Source organism: Oncorhynchus keta, chromosome 34 (assembly GCF_023373465.1).
Source record: "Oncorhynchus keta strain PuntledgeMale-10-30-2019 chromosome 34, Oket_V2, whole genome shotgun sequence".
In the NCBI taxonomy this organism is placed as follows: domain Eukaryota; kingdom Metazoa; phylum Chordata; class Actinopteri; order Salmoniformes; family Salmonidae; genus Oncorhynchus; species Oncorhynchus keta.
The window spans coordinates 48,049,180-48,066,891 of NC_068454.1; the positions used below are offsets into that span (position 1 = coordinate 48,049,180).

General features: G+C 42.0%; 1 protein-coding gene across 23 annotated transcripts in view; it reads left to right on the forward strand.

Moving 5' to 3' along the window:
• The window catches only part of LOC118367218 (E3 ubiquitin-protein ligase MYCBP2-like), a 307,475-nt gene that overhangs the window by 62,556 nt on the left and 227,207 nt on the right, over positions 1-17,712 (forward strand). For all 23 annotated transcript variants that reach the window (XM_035750395.2, XM_035750391.2, XM_035750396.2 and 20 more), the window contains exons 10-11: positions 6,963-7,101; positions 7,562-7,638. In XM_035750395.2, the coding sequence (XP_035606288.1) occupies positions 6,963-7,101; positions 7,562-7,638 (216 nt within the window). The remainder of the gene's footprint in view (positions 1-6,962; positions 7,102-7,561; positions 7,639-17,712) is intronic.

The window sequence follows — 17,712 nt, forward strand, 5'->3', positions numbered from 1 at the left end:
CAGGTACGTCTGGTAAGACGATGGGTGGGGATGTGTGTCTATTTGTCAATAACAGCTGGTGTGCGATGTCTAATATTAAATCATTGCTTGCCTGAAGGTAGAGTACCTCATGATAAGCTGTAGACCACACAATCTACCAAGAGTTTATCGATATTATTCGTAGCCATCTAATTACGACCACAAACCGATACTGGCACTAAGACCTCCCTCAGCGAGCTATACATAAACAAACAGGAAAATGTTCATCCAGAAGCGGCGCTCCTTGTGGCCGTTGTTAATTTTTACCCTGTTATTTAGAACCTGACGGACAACTATGAAAGCTCAAACCAAGTTTATTCACCCAAAGGGTCTGACAGCTGAACAGACAGACATGTTTCCACCAGCACAAGTGTATATATACCCCAATTTGGGTGCAGTCACCTCCTTCCCTCTAAACATTACGTCTTTATTGCTAGGCAGGAAGTTAAGTGATGCAGGCAATTAACTGTTCCTTCTCCTTTATGACCTGACCTCGGCCCCCCACTCCTCATCTCTCCACCCCATCAGTGACTGCAACCATGCGATTGCTTTTCCTTTACTCAGTATATTCCAAGCTTAATTGCCTCCCCCATATATATTTCTCCCACAGATAACCATTAACTTCTGGTGCTGAAACCAGACTACAACACTCCATTTCCATAGGATATCTGATGATTTAAAAAATATATCAAGTTTAGGAGTCAGAACCCATCACTGGGGACATTAATACAGGCAACATCTGCACTGAGCTAAAGGCGAGAGCTGACGCTTTCAAGGAGCGGGACACGAATCCGGACACTTTCAAGGAGCGGGACACGAATCCGGACACTTATAAGAAATCCAGCCTATGCCCTCAGACAAACCATCAAACAGGCAAAGCGTCAATACAGAACTAAGATTGAATCCTACTACACAGGCTCTGATGCTCATCGGATGTGGCAGGGCTTGCAAACTATTGCGGACTTCAAAGGGAAACGCAGCTGCGAGCTGCCCGGTGACGTGAGCCTACCAGACGAGCTAAATGCCCTTTTATGCTCGCTTCGAGGCAAGCAACACTGAAGAATGCATAAGAGCACCAGCTGTTCCAGACGACTGTGTGACCACGCTCTCCGTAGCTGATGTAAGCAAGACCTTTCTTCAGGTCAACATTCACAAGGCTGCGGGGTCAGACGGATTACCAGGACGTCTACTCTGAGCATGCACGGACCAACCGGCAAGTGCCTTAAAACCTGTTGTGACTCGGGGACAGTATTTTCATTTTTGAAAAAGAAAACGTTCCCGTAGTAAACAGGATATTTTGTCAGGACAACATGCTAGAATATGCATATAATTGATAGAAAACACTCTAACGTTTCCAAAACTGTAAAGATATTGTCTGTGAGTATAACAGAACTGATGTTGCAGGCGAAAGCCCGAGAAAAATCAAATCCGGAAGTGCCCCATATTTTGAAAGCGCTGCGTTCCAATGAGTCCCTATTGAGCTGTGAATGGGCTATCAACCAGATTACGCTTTCTACGTATTCCCCAAGGCTTCTACAGCATTGTGACGTAGTTTTACGTATTTATGTTGAAGAATAGCCGTAGGCGGCTTCATTGCGCAAGTGGTCACCTGATGCCCCCAGAGAGATTCTCGCGTAAAATACAGAGGTAGCCATTACTCCAATCGGTTCTACTGAAAAACTAATTGTCCCGATGGATATATTATTGAATAGATATTTGAATAACACCTTGAGGATTGATTATAAACAAGGTTTGCCATGTTTCTGTCTATTATGGAGCTAATTTGGAATATTTTTCGCCGTTTTCGTGACCGCAATTTCCGGGCGATTTTCTCAGCCAAACGTGAAGAACAAACGGAGCTATTTCGCCTACAAAAATAATATTTTTGGAAAAATGGAACATTTGCTATCTAACTGGGAGTCTTGTGAGTGAAAACATCCGAAGCTCATCAAAGGTAAACAATTTAATTTGTTTGCTTTTCTGATTTCCGTGACCAAGTTACCTGCTGCTAGCTGGACAAAATGCTATGCTAGGCTATCGATAAACTTACACAAATGCTTGTCTAGCTTTGGCTGTAAAGCATATTTTGAAAATTGAGTTGGCAGGGTGATTAACAAAAGGCTAAGCTGTGTCTCAATATATTTCACTGTGATTTTCATGAATAGGAATATTTTCTCGGGATATTTATGTCCGTTGCGTTATGCTAATTAGTGTCAGGCGATAATTACGCTCCCACTTGCGGGATGGGGAGTCAGTAGAGGTTTTGACTAACATTTTCAACCTTTTCTGGCAGAATCTGTAATACCTACATGTTTCAAGCAGACCACCATAGTCCCTGTGGCCGCCAAGAACACGAAGGTAACCTGCCTAAATGACTACCACCCCATAGCACTCACGTCGGTAGCCATGAAGTGCTTTGAAAGGCTGGTAATGACACACCACAACACCATCATCCCACTCCAATTCGTATACCGACACCAACAGATCCACAGATGATGCAATTGCTCACCACACTGCCCTTTCCCACCTATGTGAGAATGCTTTTTTTGTGCTCATATTCCTCACCTGGGTCTTCACATGACTACAGTTGGTCTTTGTAACTGACTTCAGCGGGCAAATGCTCACCTTCGATGGCCACTGGCACGCTGGAGAAGTGTGCAGGTCACAGATGAATCCCGGTTTCATTTGTACCGGGCAGATGTCAGACAGTGTGTGAGCGGTTTGATGATGTCAATATGCTCCACGGTGGAGGTGTGGTTATGATATGGGCAGGCATAAGCTACGGACAACCAACACAATTGCATTTTGTTGATGTGCATTCAAACTTCCAGAGGTACTATTACAAGATCCTGAGGCCCAATGTTGTGCCATTCATCCGCCGCCATCACCTCATGTTTCAGCATGATAATGCACGGCCCCATGTCACAAGGATCTGTACACAATTCCCGGAAACTGAAAATGTCCCAGTTCTTCAATAGCCCACATACTCACCAGATATGTCACTAATTTAGCATGTTTGGGATGGTCTGGATCAACGCGTACAACAGCTTATTCCTGTTCCCGCCAATATCCAGCAAATTCGCACAGTCATTGAAGTTGGACAGTATTCCACAGGCCACAATCAACAGCCTGATCAACTCTATGCGAAGGAGATTTCTCGCTGCATGAGGCACCAGATACTTACTGGTTTTCTGATCTATGCCCCTACCTTTAAATTGTATTTTTAAGGTGTTTTTGACCAATAGATGCATATCTGTATTCCCAGTCATGTGAAATCCATATATTAGGGCCTATTGAATTTATTTCAATTGACTGATTTCCTTATATGAACTGTAACTCAGTAAAATCTTTGAAATTGTTACATTTGTTTTCGTTCACTGTAACTACAATATGAGTGAAATAGTTGTACTTCCACAAAATGCTAATTACAGTGGGGGAAAAAGTATTTAGTCAGCCACCAATTGTGCAAGTTCTCCCACTTAAAAAGACGAGAAAGGCCTGTAATTGTCATCGTAGGTACACTTAAACTATGACAGACAAAAGGAAAAAAAAAATCCAGAAAATCTCATTGTAGGATTTTTAATGAATTTGCAAATTATGGTGGAAAATAAGTATTTGGTCACCTACAAACAAGGAAGATTTCTGGCTCTCAGACCTGTAACTTCTTCTTTAAGAGGCTGTACCTATGATGAAAATTACAGGCCTCATCTTTTTAAGTGGGAGAACTAGCACAATTGGTGGCTGACAATACTTTTTTGCCCCACTGTATGTTAAAAGCAGCTTTTCTTAATTTTTTTTATTTGTGGAATTTTACCCCTTTTTCTCCCCAATTTTGTGGTATCCAATTGTTTTTAGTAGCTACTATCTTGTCACATCGCTACAACTCCCGTACGGGCTCGGGAGAGACTAAGGTTGAAAGTCATGCGTCCTCCGATGCACAACCCAACCAAGCCGCACTGCTTCTTAACACAGCGCCATCCAACCCGGAAGCCAGCCGCACCAATGTGTCGGAGGAAACACCGTGCACCTGGTTAGCGCGCACTGCGCCCGGCCCGCCACAGAAGTTGCTGGTGCGATGAGACAAGGATTTCCATACCGGCCAAACCCTCCCTAACCCGGACGACGCTAGGCCAATTTTACGGACCTCCCGGTCGCGGCCGGTTTCGACAGAGCCTGGCTGGGCGCGAACCCAGTGTCTCTGGTGGCACAGCTGGCGCTGCAGTACAGCGCCCTTAACCACTGCGCCACCCGGGAGGCAAAAGCAGCTTTTCCGTGTTGGAATGGTGTGGGCGTACCCCAACGACAGTGGTGTCAGCGTATACCTATCGTAAAAAATTATATACCTATCGTAAAAACTAATGCCTTCGCCACAAATATGAGTATAGGATGAGTCAACAACATTATTGTTGTGTCTGCTGCATGTGCCTGCTGCTTCAGTCCCACTGTTCCATAAGGTGTTTTTATTTTGTATTTTTTATGTAATTGTACTGCTTGCATCTGTTACTTGATGTGGAATACCTCTCATGAATACAAGTAGTGATGAAGTCAATCCCTCCTCTACTTTCAGCCAGGAGAGATTGACATGCATATTATAAATATTAGCCCTCTGTGTACATCAAAGGGCCAGCCGTGATGCCGTTTTGAGCCAATTGCAATTTATTTTGTTAAAGTCCCTTTTTGTGACGACTGAACAGTAGTCCTGGTGCGACAAAACTAGGGCCTGTAGAATCTGCCTTGTTGATAGTGCTGTTAACCTGTTAAGCCCACCCGACATGCAGGCGTCTCATCTAGCCATCTGGAAATGCAAATGCGCTACGCTAAATGCTAATAGCACTCGTTAAAACTCAAACGTTCATTAAAACACACATGCAGGGTACTGCATTAAAGCTACACTCGTTGTGAATCCAGCCAACAAGTCAGATTTCTAAAATGCTTTTCGGCGAAAGCATGAGAAGCTATTATCTGATAGCATACAACACCCCGAAATACCATTAGCATAGCCGGCGCTACACAAAACGCAGAAATTAAATATGAAACATTCATTACCTTTGACGATCTTCTTTGTTGGCACTCCTAGATGTCCCATAAACATCACTATTGGGTATTTTTTTTTCGATTAAATCGGTCCATATATACCCTAAATATCCATCTATGAAGAGTGTGATACAGGAAAAAATACCGTTTTAAAACGCAACGTCATTTTTTTTAATTAAAAAAGTTGACGATAAACTTTCACAAAACACTTCCAAATACTTTTGTAATCCAACTTTAGGTATTAGTAAATGTTAATAATCTTTCAAATTGATCACGGGGCGTTGTGTATTCAATAGCTCCACGTCCAAAATTTCTCATCCAAAACATCCTGTCGGAGACCGGAAGGAATGGGCCCTCTCTTACTCGTTTGACCAAGAAACAAAGCCCAGGCAATTGACAAGACTGGCGACATCGTGTGGAAGCTGTAGGACTTGCAATCTCAGCCCCATGTAATTTGGTTTCCCATAGACAATACATGCAAGTGGCGCATGGATATTTTTCCCAGTTTTCGGTGATCAGTTTTTCTTGCGCTTTTCGATGAAACACAGGCTCTGTTGTAGTCACAGCCGTGATTTAACCCGTTTTAGAAACGTCAGAGTGTTTTATATCCACACATACTAATCATATGCATATACTATATTCCTGGCATGAGTAGCAGGACGCTGAAATGTTAACAGAATGTTCGAAAAAGTAGGGGGTAGGCTTAAGTGGTTGAATGTAGAGCTGTGCTTTATTATGGACGTCTTAGCTACTGTTGTATCAATATGTTTTAACCATGACAGGTTACAATCCAGGGTTACTCCAAGTAGTTTAGTCGCCACAACTTGTTCAAGTTCCACATGTATTTATTACAAGTTTTAGTTGATGTTTAGGGTTTAGTGAATGATTTGTCCCAAGTACAGTTAGTTTTAGAAATATTAATTTATTCCTTGCCACCTACTCTGAAAGTAACTGCAGGTATTTTGTTAAGTGTTGCAGTCATTTCAATTGCTGTAGTAGCTGACGTGTATAGTGTTAAGTCATCTTAACACTACACATGACATGCCACTCAAAGTCAGTGGCATGTCATGAGTAAAGATTGAAAAAAGTAAGGGGCCAAGACAAGCTGCCGGAATTCCGGATTCTACCTGCGTTATTTCGGAGAGGCTTCCATTAAAGAACACCCTCTGTGTTCTGTTAGACTGTTAAAGCCACAACTCAGGTTTTTCCAGCAGCAGACTAGGATCGATAACGTCAAAAGCCGCACTGAAGTCTAACAAAACAGCCCCCACAATCTTTTTATTATCAATTTCTCTCAGCCAATCAGCCATTTGTGTCAGTGCTGTGCTTGTTGAACGTCCTTTCCTGAAAGTGTTCTGAAAATTTGTCAGTTTGTTTTCCGTAAAATAGAATTGTATCTGGTCAAACACAATTATTTCCAGAAGTTTACTAAGGGTTGGTAACAGGCTGATTGGTCGGCTATTTGAGCCAGTAAAGGGGGCTTTACTATTCTTAGGTAGCGGAATGACTTTAGATTCCCGCCAAGCCTGGGGGGTACACTTTCTAGTCGGCTTGAATTGAAAATATAGCAAATAGGAGTGGCAATATCATCTTCTATTATCCTCAGTAATTTTCCATCCAAGTGTGTTACTCAGGACTAGGTTTTCAAAATTCCGTGAATGTTTCTAAATGATCCCAGGTAATTCAGAAATTGTGGTTGAACAGATTCTGGATTTCCTGCTTATTCTCTCCTGATTCCAGGAATCTTCCAACTAGGATTTCTGGAAAACCTGGACATTTTGAGAACAAGTTTGACATTTTGCTACCCTGCTAATGAGTGCCAGCTTCAGTATGACCTCAAAACTATGTGTCCTTCATACTTGCTATATTTCAATGTGGATCTAAATAAGCCTTTGCCATGTTTCCCTCAGGACGGGTTTGTGGTGAGGATATACGCGACCAGTACGGACCCGGCACTGCAGCAGGAGCTCCAGTTGAAACTGGCCAGGAAGTGTCTCCATGCCTGCGGCATCTCTCTATTTGACCTGGAGAAAGACCTACACATCATTAGTGAGTCCTACTGATTATGCTCCGCAGTGAAATTTCCCCCTGGTACAGATCTAGGATCCGCTTCCCCTCTCCCAATTCTAACCTTAACCATTAGTGGGGAAAATGGAAAACTGGCCCAAGATCAGCATCTAGGGGAAACTTTATGCTACACCATCTTGCTCTGTCAGATATTGGCATATGAGGCTTCACCATATGTGTGGGTTTAAGAGACTGTTGAATAGACTGGAGACTTGATTTAGTGACGGAGGACAAACTCATTGTAAGGGTTGGAATGGAATGAAAGCAAACCATGTTTGTTACCTTTCTATTCATTCCATTCCAGCGATTGCAATGAGCCGGTCTCCATATGTGTGTCTGTCTTTGTGTGTTTCAATAATGTCTTTGTTTATTAGTGAATTTGTGCATATGTGTTTCTCTGCAGAAGTCCATACATCAAAATGTGTGTGTCTGTGTTTTCCAGGTACGGGGTTTGACGAGGAGGCAGCATTGCTGGGAGCAGGCAGGGAATTTGCTCTGATGAAAACAGCCTCAGGAAAGGTAAGAACGTGAGAATTGTTCAAACTGAGATGCATGAGACTGCAGCATAAAAATGTTAATGGTAGTTTGTGTGTGGGTGAATAAGCAAATGGTAATTATAATCTGCTACTCCTAGTTTTGGAGTGTGACCAGCAACACAAGGGCTCTGCTTGTTCTGTTCTACCTTGCAACACACACACACACACACGCTGTCTTCCTGTAATAGTGAGGACCTTGACACAGGACCTTCAAATGAGGACAATTTCACTTCAAAACCTGATAAAACTGTAATGAAAAAATAGACATGCAGAGCACCAGACTAGTGAGGACCTGTGGTTGCTCGGTCGTTTCTGCATCACATCTCCTTATTTGAGTGTCCGCAGCCTACGAGGCTGTTTCTGTCTGACGAGTTGAAAACATTACAGGAATGTTCTGCGAATGTTGAAGACCTCACTCAAAACAACATGCAGGGAAAGTTTTGAGTTTTTGTTCATGTTTAATTCAAACCCCCATACTGCAAAATGAGCATGATGAAGTCAAATGGTAAAAAACAGTGTCTGGACATTTCTTTAACATTTACATCTGAAATACAGATTTGGTTCTGAAAGTGCACTGTTCCTTTAAACCTTTACACTTTACACTGGGTGAAGAAAACATGAAGAACACCTTGAACGCACCCCCCCTTTACCCTCAGAACAGCCTCAATTCATTCGGGGCATGGACTCGACAAGGTGTTAAACGTTCCAAAGGGATGCTGGCCCATGTTGACTCCAATACTTCTCACAGTTGTGTCAAGTTGGCTGGATGTCCTTTGGGTGGTGGCTCATTCTTGATTTACACGGGAAACTGTTGAGCGTGAAAACCCCAGAAGCGCTGCAGTTCTTGACACAAACCGGTGTGCCTGGAACCATACCCCATTCAAAGGCACTTAAATATTTTGTTTTGCCCATTCACCCTCTGAAAGGCACACATACACAAACACTTGAAATCCTCCTTTAACCTGTCTCCTCCCCTTCATCTACACGGATTTGAATTGGATTTAACAAGTGATCATAAGGGATCATAAAGTTAACCTGGCCAGTCAATGTCATGGAAAGAGCAGATGTTCTTCATGTTTTGTACACTCAGTGTATACCATGCCATGAATTGAATATCAAGTGTGATAAAACTGATATGTTTATGACTATGAGTATGAGGAGATCAGCACACCCCTACAAACAACCACAACGTCCTTTAAAAGCTATACTGATCATAACTTAATTTAAAAAGAATAGCTGCATCACTTCCATCATGAAAAAATAACATCACTACTGCCTTTTTGTGTCATGCTTATGTTTGCAATAGCCTACTGTCACAACAGAGACAAAGAACTAAGATGGTTCGAAAATATTGAGCACTGAGCAGCAGCTGAAAGGATAACAGACCATCTGTTTTGCCAGGAACCTTTAGCGCCTTAAGTTTTCCAAAATGATGCCACACTTCTCACGTTTCTCACAGCTGCTCTAGGGCCTTTTGGGTTGAGGAGTCATTCTCTTCAAACCTAATCGCAAATAAATTAAAGATTAAAACAAATACACATGATGGTCCAACAAAATACTGGCAACAAATATTAGAAAAGCAATTGGGGAAATGGGGTGAGAGACAAAAGAGGGAGAAGGAGAGAGGGGAGCAAGAGAAAAGAGTAGGAGGGCGGGGGGCAGACAGAGGGAGAGAGAAGAGAGAAAAAAAGAGCATTAGCGAAGGATAGTTGAGCTGACAGCATAGAAAGGGAGCATGCAACAATTTTAGATGGAAAAAGGACTGGTGGTGAAATATACTTCTCCCATGGGCAAAGAAATTGAAAAGGTGTGATATTAATGAAGAATAATTTAGATCCTAATGTGCAAATTGTCCAAACAGATTCGCAAGGCACATGGATGATTTTAAGTATGTTATTGGACCATAAACATATATGGCCCATTAATCTATACGGTCCACATAATGATGATCCAAGCTTCTTTGAAAATATATATAATAATTGATCAAACCTACACATAATACAAGACCCTTATTATGGTGGGAGATTATAATACGGTTTGAAATACGTCAATTGACTGTAAAGAAATCACACTACAAACTATCACCCTCATGTTCTTAAGGAAATCACAAATGTCATGGATATTGTGGAACTAGTGGATATATAGAGGCTTAAATATCCTGACAAAGTGAGGGTATACCGTGCTTTCGGAACGTTTTTAGACCCCTTAACTTTTTCCACATTTTGTTACGTTCCAGCCTTTTTCTAAAATGGATAGCATTTACACACAATAATGACGAAGCGAAATAGATTTTTAGAATTGTTTGCTAATTTATAATAAAAAAAAGATGTATAGCTTATTAATTTGGAGACTTGAAATTGAGCTCAGGAACATCCTGTTTCTATTGATCATCCTTGATGTTTCTACAACTTGATTGGAGTCCACCTTTGGTAAATGCAATTGATTGGACATGATTTGGAAAGGCACACACCTGTCAATATAAGGTCCCGCAGTGTGTGTCAGAACAAAAACCAAGCCATGAGGTTGAAGGAATTGTCTGTAGAACTCCGAGACAGGATTGTGTCGAGGCACAGATCTGGGGAAGGGTACCAAAACATTTCAGCAGAATTTAAGGTCCCCAACAACACTGGCCTTCAATATTCTTAAATGGATGAAGTTTGGAACCACCAGCACTCTTCCTAGAGCTGGACCCGATGGTCACTCTGACAGAGCTTCAGAGTTCCTCTGTGGAAATGGTTGCCCTTCTGGAAGGTTCTCTCATCTCTGCAGCACTCTACCAATCAGGTTTTTATGGTAGAGTGGCCAAACAGAAGCCACTCCTCAGTAAAAGGCACATGACCGCTCACTTAGAGTTGGCCAAAAGGCACCTTAAGGACTCTCAGAACTCTCCTGAATCACACAGGAAACCTGGTACCATCCCTACGATGAAGCATGATGGTGGCAGCATCATGCTGTGGGGATGTTTTTCAGCGGAGGGACTGGGAGACTAGTCAGGATCGAGGGAAAGATGAAAGGAGCAGAGTGATTGTTGATGAAAACCTGATCCAGAGCTCTCAGGACCTCCGACTGGGGAGAAGGTTGTCCTTCCAACAGCATAACGACCCTAAGCACAAAGCCAAGACAACACAGGAGTGGCTTCAGGACAAGTGTCAATGTCCTTGAGTGGCCCAACAAGAGCCCGGACTTGAACCGATCAAACATCTCTGGAGAGACCTGAAAAAAGTTGTGCAGCGACGCTCCCCATCCTACCTGACAGAGCTTGAGAGGATCTGCAGAGAAGAATGGGAGAAACTCATCAAATACAGGTGTGCCAAGCTTGTCATGCCCAAGAAAACTCAAGGCTCTAATTGCTTCCGAAGGTGCTTCAACAAATACTGAGTAAACAGTCTGAATTATTATTTTACTTTCATTATTGGGTATTGTGTGTAGATTGATGAGAGAATTTTTTTTTTTTTTTAGAATAAGGCTAACAATTTTCGAATAAGGCTGTAACATAACAAAATGTGGAAAAAGCCGAGGGGTATGAATACTTTCCGAATGCACTGTATTATCAAATACTTGTGGTTCACATTTGCAACATTGATCATGTAATGCATGCATTCACAGTCGGGAGATAAATTGGTGGCTGGTGCTCAGTGGTACCGTGGGCCGCCAACTCCTCTCTCGCTTTCTCTCTGCTAGCTAGTCTAAGGAGTTTTCTAGGCAGTGACCATGGCATGCTTTCTAAGATGAGACTGTGGCAGATAGCATTCAGACCATATGATTGTACATGCCCAGTCAGTAGCCTTATAGACGTATGGGTAGTCTACTCCCCTGAGTAGGCATTGAGTTGGACAGCTATCAGGTTGTTTGTTGAATGAACATCCCCTGATCATTCATCCCTGCGTCTCATATTTTACATTACTGTCATTTTTATGATATTTCAGCTGTTATGATAGGCACATTTCAGTGATGAATATACCTATGCCTTGCAAATCACCATGTCTTCTAAATATCACTATCAACATGGACAGCTATACATTTTCCAAAATGTTGTGAAATGTAATTTGACTACTGGGCTATTGTCAGTACCTTTTTGTTGCAAAACATCATAGGATATCTACATGATCTGAAATGCTGAACATGCGCACAATGTTTGCAGTGCCAGTGCACTGAGTGGTTCCCCTGGGATGTCACAGGGGAATTCACAGAAATCCAGCAGTTTTTCAGAATGTCTATGCAAATGCACATTACAAGTAGTTTTTTTTATAAGATAAGGGGAAATTAGATTACCATTGGTTGTGAATAGGCTAATAAATTATATAGAAGTAGTTTTTCCTTTTAGGTAGCTACTCACTTTCAATAATTAAACATATCTGGTATGATGTTACACAAGTGCTTGTTAGAAAGAATCCTAAGAAACAAACAAGTCATTTTTATGGGAAAGGGGGTACCAAGTCAGTTGTACAACTGAATGTGTTCAACTGAAATGCGTTTTAACCAAACCCCTCTGAATTAGAGAGGTGCAGTGGGCTGCCTTAATCCACATCAACGGTGTTCAGGGAGCAGTTGTTGGTGGTTGACTGCCTTGCTCAAGAGCAGAACGGGCAAATGTTTTTTTTGTACCTTGCCGGCTCGGGGATTCGCACCAGCGGCCTTTCGGTTATTGGCCCAATGCTCTTAACCCGCTATGCAACCTGCCGCCATGTCATTTCCATATAGATACCAAGTCAATAACAGACTACCGGTGTGCAATATACACATTTATACATGCATGGCTCTGGACACCTCATTGGACACCTCTGCTGCCAATGCCAGCTTGCTGCCAACTTTTCATATAAGGTGATTGGTACCCAGGAGGTGGCTGGGTTGCAATATTCCAGTTATTTCCCCAAAATAACCTGTTTTTCCTAAAATCCTGGTTGGTGGATTCCTGGATTTCCTGTTTATTCTGTTGTAATTCCAGGAATCTTCCAACCAGGATTTGGGAATATAAGGGAATTTTGAGGAAGTTATTTTAAAACCATAGTCTAGGCCTGTATTCTATATTCTATTGATCCTGTCAGCACATGATATGCTATTTAGATATTGATATTAACAGCACATTGTGCGATTTTAATAAATACCGAATGACTTAGCTTTGAGATGATGGTGGATATAACCTGGTAGCCTCTTCACTCACCCGACATTATGGCTTCCCATGGGCCACCGGCCCGACAGCTTGAGGTCCAATGGTCATCCCATGGGGTTGAAGTGGCTGGGGAGCTGGGTGGGTTCCCTGGCATGGGACTGTAGCTTGGCAGGTAGCCAAATCTATGTTGTTGCTGCTGTGGCTGGGGCCCTTTTGTCCCCTAGTGGTCCCTATGAAGCAGGGCATAGTGGCCCCCGTGCCTGGCCTCATCAACATGACGTTCTGCTGCAGGAGTCTCCTCTCGCGATGCTAGAAGCTGTAGAGCTCCCGCTGCTGCTGAAAACAGTTTAGCCCCATACTTGTCTGTCCGTACAGTAGATTAATGTATCCTCCTGTATACATTGTATGCATGATGATTGTCTTTCACCTGGGAGTTTAGAGGAGGTTGCAGAGACAGAGAGGATGGGAAACATTTATACTTTTTATCTGTGAAAACAGCCTTCGCAACGTGCAAATTGCAGTGTCCCAAAATAACAATTACATCTGAAATAGACTGGATGGCACTAAATTCAGAGGTAGAGGGATGGATGGAGAAGAGATTAGGGGACTGAATTTTAATAATTCAGTAAAACCAGCTATAATGGTTAGGACTTAGTCAAAACCAGTTAAAACAATCCCCTTTCGGTGGAGAGGAGAGAGGGAATGAACTACACCCACATTAGAAAGGTGGGGAACAGGGAAGTGGTATGTAACTGTGGTGTTCGAGAGACACAACGTCTGCTGGTTTCCTTAATCTTTCCCTCGCACTTAACTGATTCGTTCACTATGACTGATTGGTAAGAGTGCACATACCTCGTTTAATCTGGTGTGTTGGGGCAGGGTTAAAAAAAAACTCTGATCATCCACAACCAAGATTTCCCATTACTGATGTTACCACTCTACCTAGCCCATCTCTTACCTGTTGTGGGCCTTACAGCCTCTGTTGCAGCTGTAACCTGAGCTGGTTGGGTGGCAGCCGGAGCTGGTTGGCCATATCAGGCGTTCTTCCCATGTCAGTCCTCTGTGTCATGCCCACACCACCAAAGAAAGCCCTCCTGGGCGCCACAAAGCCTTCCATTCCCTGTACCCCTGCCATCGCTGGATGGAACTGGGCTGGGGGTCCAGGGTTGAACGGAGAGGGGTAGCCAGGCAGCTTGGGGTCCATTTTAGATGGGGGTGGCAGCGGGGGGCTGGGAGGGAAACCATTGAGGGATGGGGTTGAAGCATCCGCCCTGGGGAGAGGAATGGATAGGGTCAATACTGGGTTAATTACAGTCAAACAAACACCCCAGGACCAAACCAATCATTACATCAGGCATGTGTTGATTAACTGCACTGATGGAAAATAACACTTCTAATGCGCCCTGGACAGGAATCTACAGTGAGTGTAGAAACTATTAAGGTGTTTTTCACATATCTATCGATGATAAATCATTTGTGGCAGTTGACTATCTCCTCTGAAGAAAATGGAATGCGCATGGAGCTGGAGATTACGCAATAGTTTTGACGGAGGACACCGGGCGGACACCTGGTAAATGTCTCTTATGGTCAATCTTCCAATGATATGCCTACAAATACGTCACAATGCTGCAGACACCTTGGGGAAACGACAGAAAGTGCAGGCTCATTCCTGGCGCATTCACAGCCATATAAGGAGACATTGAAACACAGGGCATTCAAAATCTGGACCATTTCCTGTATGCAATTTCATCTTGGTTTCGCCTGTAGCATTAGTTCTGGGGCACTCACAGATAATATCTTTGCAGTTTTGGAAACAAAGCTGTCAATTACATGCATCGTCGAGCATCTTTTCGTGACAAAATATCTTGTTTAAAAAGGGAACGTTTTTTATCCAAAAATTAAAAAAGCGCCCCCTATCTCGAAGAAGTTAAAGAATAATTTTAAATAATTTTTAAGCCTTGAGAAAATTGATACATGGATTGTGTGTGTGTGCTATTCAGAGGGTGAATGGGAAAGACAACAGATGAAGTACCTTTTGAACGGGGTATGGTAGTAGGTACATAGTAGGTACATTTTAGGAAGTTTTTCTTAGACCGCCACGCCCCTCGGGAGCTACAACTAAGGCACTGCATCTCAGTGCAAGAGGTGTCACTACAGTCCCTGGTTCGAATCCAGGCTGCGTCACATCCTGTGCTGTTTTTTTGTTAATTTGTTCAGTCGTTTTATTTTCAACCAGGATTTCTATGGAACGCCGTTTGGGTCTTTGCATGTCAAAAACGATACGTCAAATAACACTATTTGACGTGTCAAATAACACTATTTGACCAAACAGGACCTGAATATGACTGCACATCGCATAATCATTTAACGCTTTAATAATCTTTTTCGTAGTTATTACAGAATCACTCTTATTTCATATGTCACAACGATTCATTGATACGTATGCTAGGATGCTGGTAAAGTTATCTCGCACACCGTCAGTGCTGGTCATTAAAAAATAAAGCTAGCTAGCTCATGAATGCAAGCAATGTTTCTTCACCAAAAACATAGCAAAACAAAATCTGTTTCAGTAGCTATAGTTAGTCACCTAGCTATATAGTTTGCTAGCTATCTAAAATAACCCTAATTTATAAGAGTTCTTAATTGATTAATGGTGGTCAGACCCATCTATGTGAAGCTAGCCACAATAAGGATTAGCCACAATAGTGGACTTTGCATGTAGCCTTCAAAATAAAAGTTTGGCATAATTCTACAATTTGTATTAATTTGCATCAGTCAATGACATACTTTTATTTTGAAGGCAACCCGCCAATTCCACTATTGTGGCTAGCTTCACAACACATAACCCAGTCCGGTCGAGCCTCCGTAGTCAGATGAAGCTAGCTGGCTGCATATAACGTTAGCTTTTTGGAACGGGGTTAAGTAGCTGGCTAGGTATTTATTTTCATGAACTGAAGTTCAATTTCAATAGGCGAACAACAAGTGGCTACCTAGCAAATACTTACTCACACGGATTCATAAATCATTTCTAGGAATAATGAAAATGTCTGCAGTTTCTACTGGTCATTGTTTTCAGGCTGTTTGTATTGGGGCTAGCTAGGTACTAAGCAAAAGCTAGCTACCCCAGAAGTTGCGGTCGAACATATTATGCTTTATTACCAAGCGGTATTGTAAACACATCATTCGTGGCCTGTGTTTTCTTGTTTGCAGACATTTTTGTACAGCTTTGACATGCAAAGACCCAAACGGCATTCCATAGTATGTATGTATGTATGTCGTGAAGCTTATAGCAGTGACGCTGTTACTGTGTAACTCTGTTAATATTCTTCGCTGTTAATATCACATACAGTATCAAGCATTTCATACATATTATCCAGATACTGACTGTTAGCACTTGGTGGTCTATAGCAGCTTCCCACAAGAATGGGCTTTAGGTGAGGCAGATGAACCCATATTACTTCAACAGTTCTTTACATGAGATCCTCCCTTAGCTTTACTGGAATGTGACTCTGAATATAGACCGCAACACCAACCCCATTGGCATTTCTGTAGATGTTAAAACCATGTATTGCTATCTAAGTGCGTTTCAGAGATAGTCAGTGTTTGAATGTCATCTGTTACTAGCAAGTTATTGATTTCACAAACCTTGTTTCTTAGGCTACATATGTTACGGTGGGTGATTATATATATATTTTTGCACTTTTCTGTGATGCCTGATTGTTTTGATTTCTTTACTTAGCGGCTTATCAGAAGTAGACAAGACACAGAGATATATGTTTGAGCTGATGGTGCAGGGTTAGTTGCACACAGCAAACTTCCTACTTGGGCACACCGCCTCAGTGCTAACAGTATAACTCTGGTTAATAGACAGACCATTACTGTGTACAATAGCTATAGGATCGACAAAGGCATTCAGGGGACTAAGACGGACACAATCTAGCTGAAGGGCTTGACTAACCTGTGCCCCCCCGCACATTGACTCTGTACAGGTAGCCCCTGTATATAGCCTCGTAAGTTATTTTGTTGCTCTTGAATTTTTTGTTTTTCTATTCTCTTTTGTTTGTTTTTATTTATTTATCATTTACTTCAGTTTATTTAGTATATACTTTGTTAACACTTATTTTTTCTTAACTGCATTGTTGGCTTGTAAGCATTTCACTGTAAGGTGCATGTGACAAATACAATTTGATTTGTGGTTTTTAGTCTCACCCTTCAGCTCCACTGAACCCCTCCAACACCATCAATTTTTTATTTATATTAGCAATTCACTACCGGTCAAATATTTTAGAACACCTACTCATTCAAGGGTTTTTCTTTATTTATACTATTTTCTACACTGTAGAATAATAATGAAGACATCAAAACTATGTAGTAAGCAAAAAGTGTTAAACAAATCAAAATATATTTTATATTTGAGATTCTTCAAAGAAGCCACCTGTTGCCTTGAAGACAGCTTTGCACACTCTTGGCTTTCTCACAACCAGCTTCATGAGGTAGTTAGTTACCTTTAATACATTTCAATTAACAGGTGTGCCTTGTTAAAAGTTAATTTCCTTAATGTTTTTGAGCAATCAGTTGTGTTGTGACAAGGAAGGGGTGGTATACAGAAGATAGCCCTATTTTCTAAAAGACCAAGTCCATATTATGGCAAGAACAGCTCAAATAATCAAAGAGAAACTACCGTCCATCATTACTTTTACAGCCTCAAGAAATGGCAGCCCAAATAAATGCGTCACAGAGTTCAAGTAACAGACACATCTCAACATCGACTGTTCAGAGGAGACTGTGTGTATCAGGCCTTCATGGTTGAATTGCTGCAAAGAAACCACTACTAAGGACACCAATAAGAAGACTTGCTTGGGCCAAGAAACACGAGCAATTGACATTAGACTGGTGTCCTTTGGTATGAAGTCCAAATTGGAGATTTTTGGTTCCAACCACCATGTC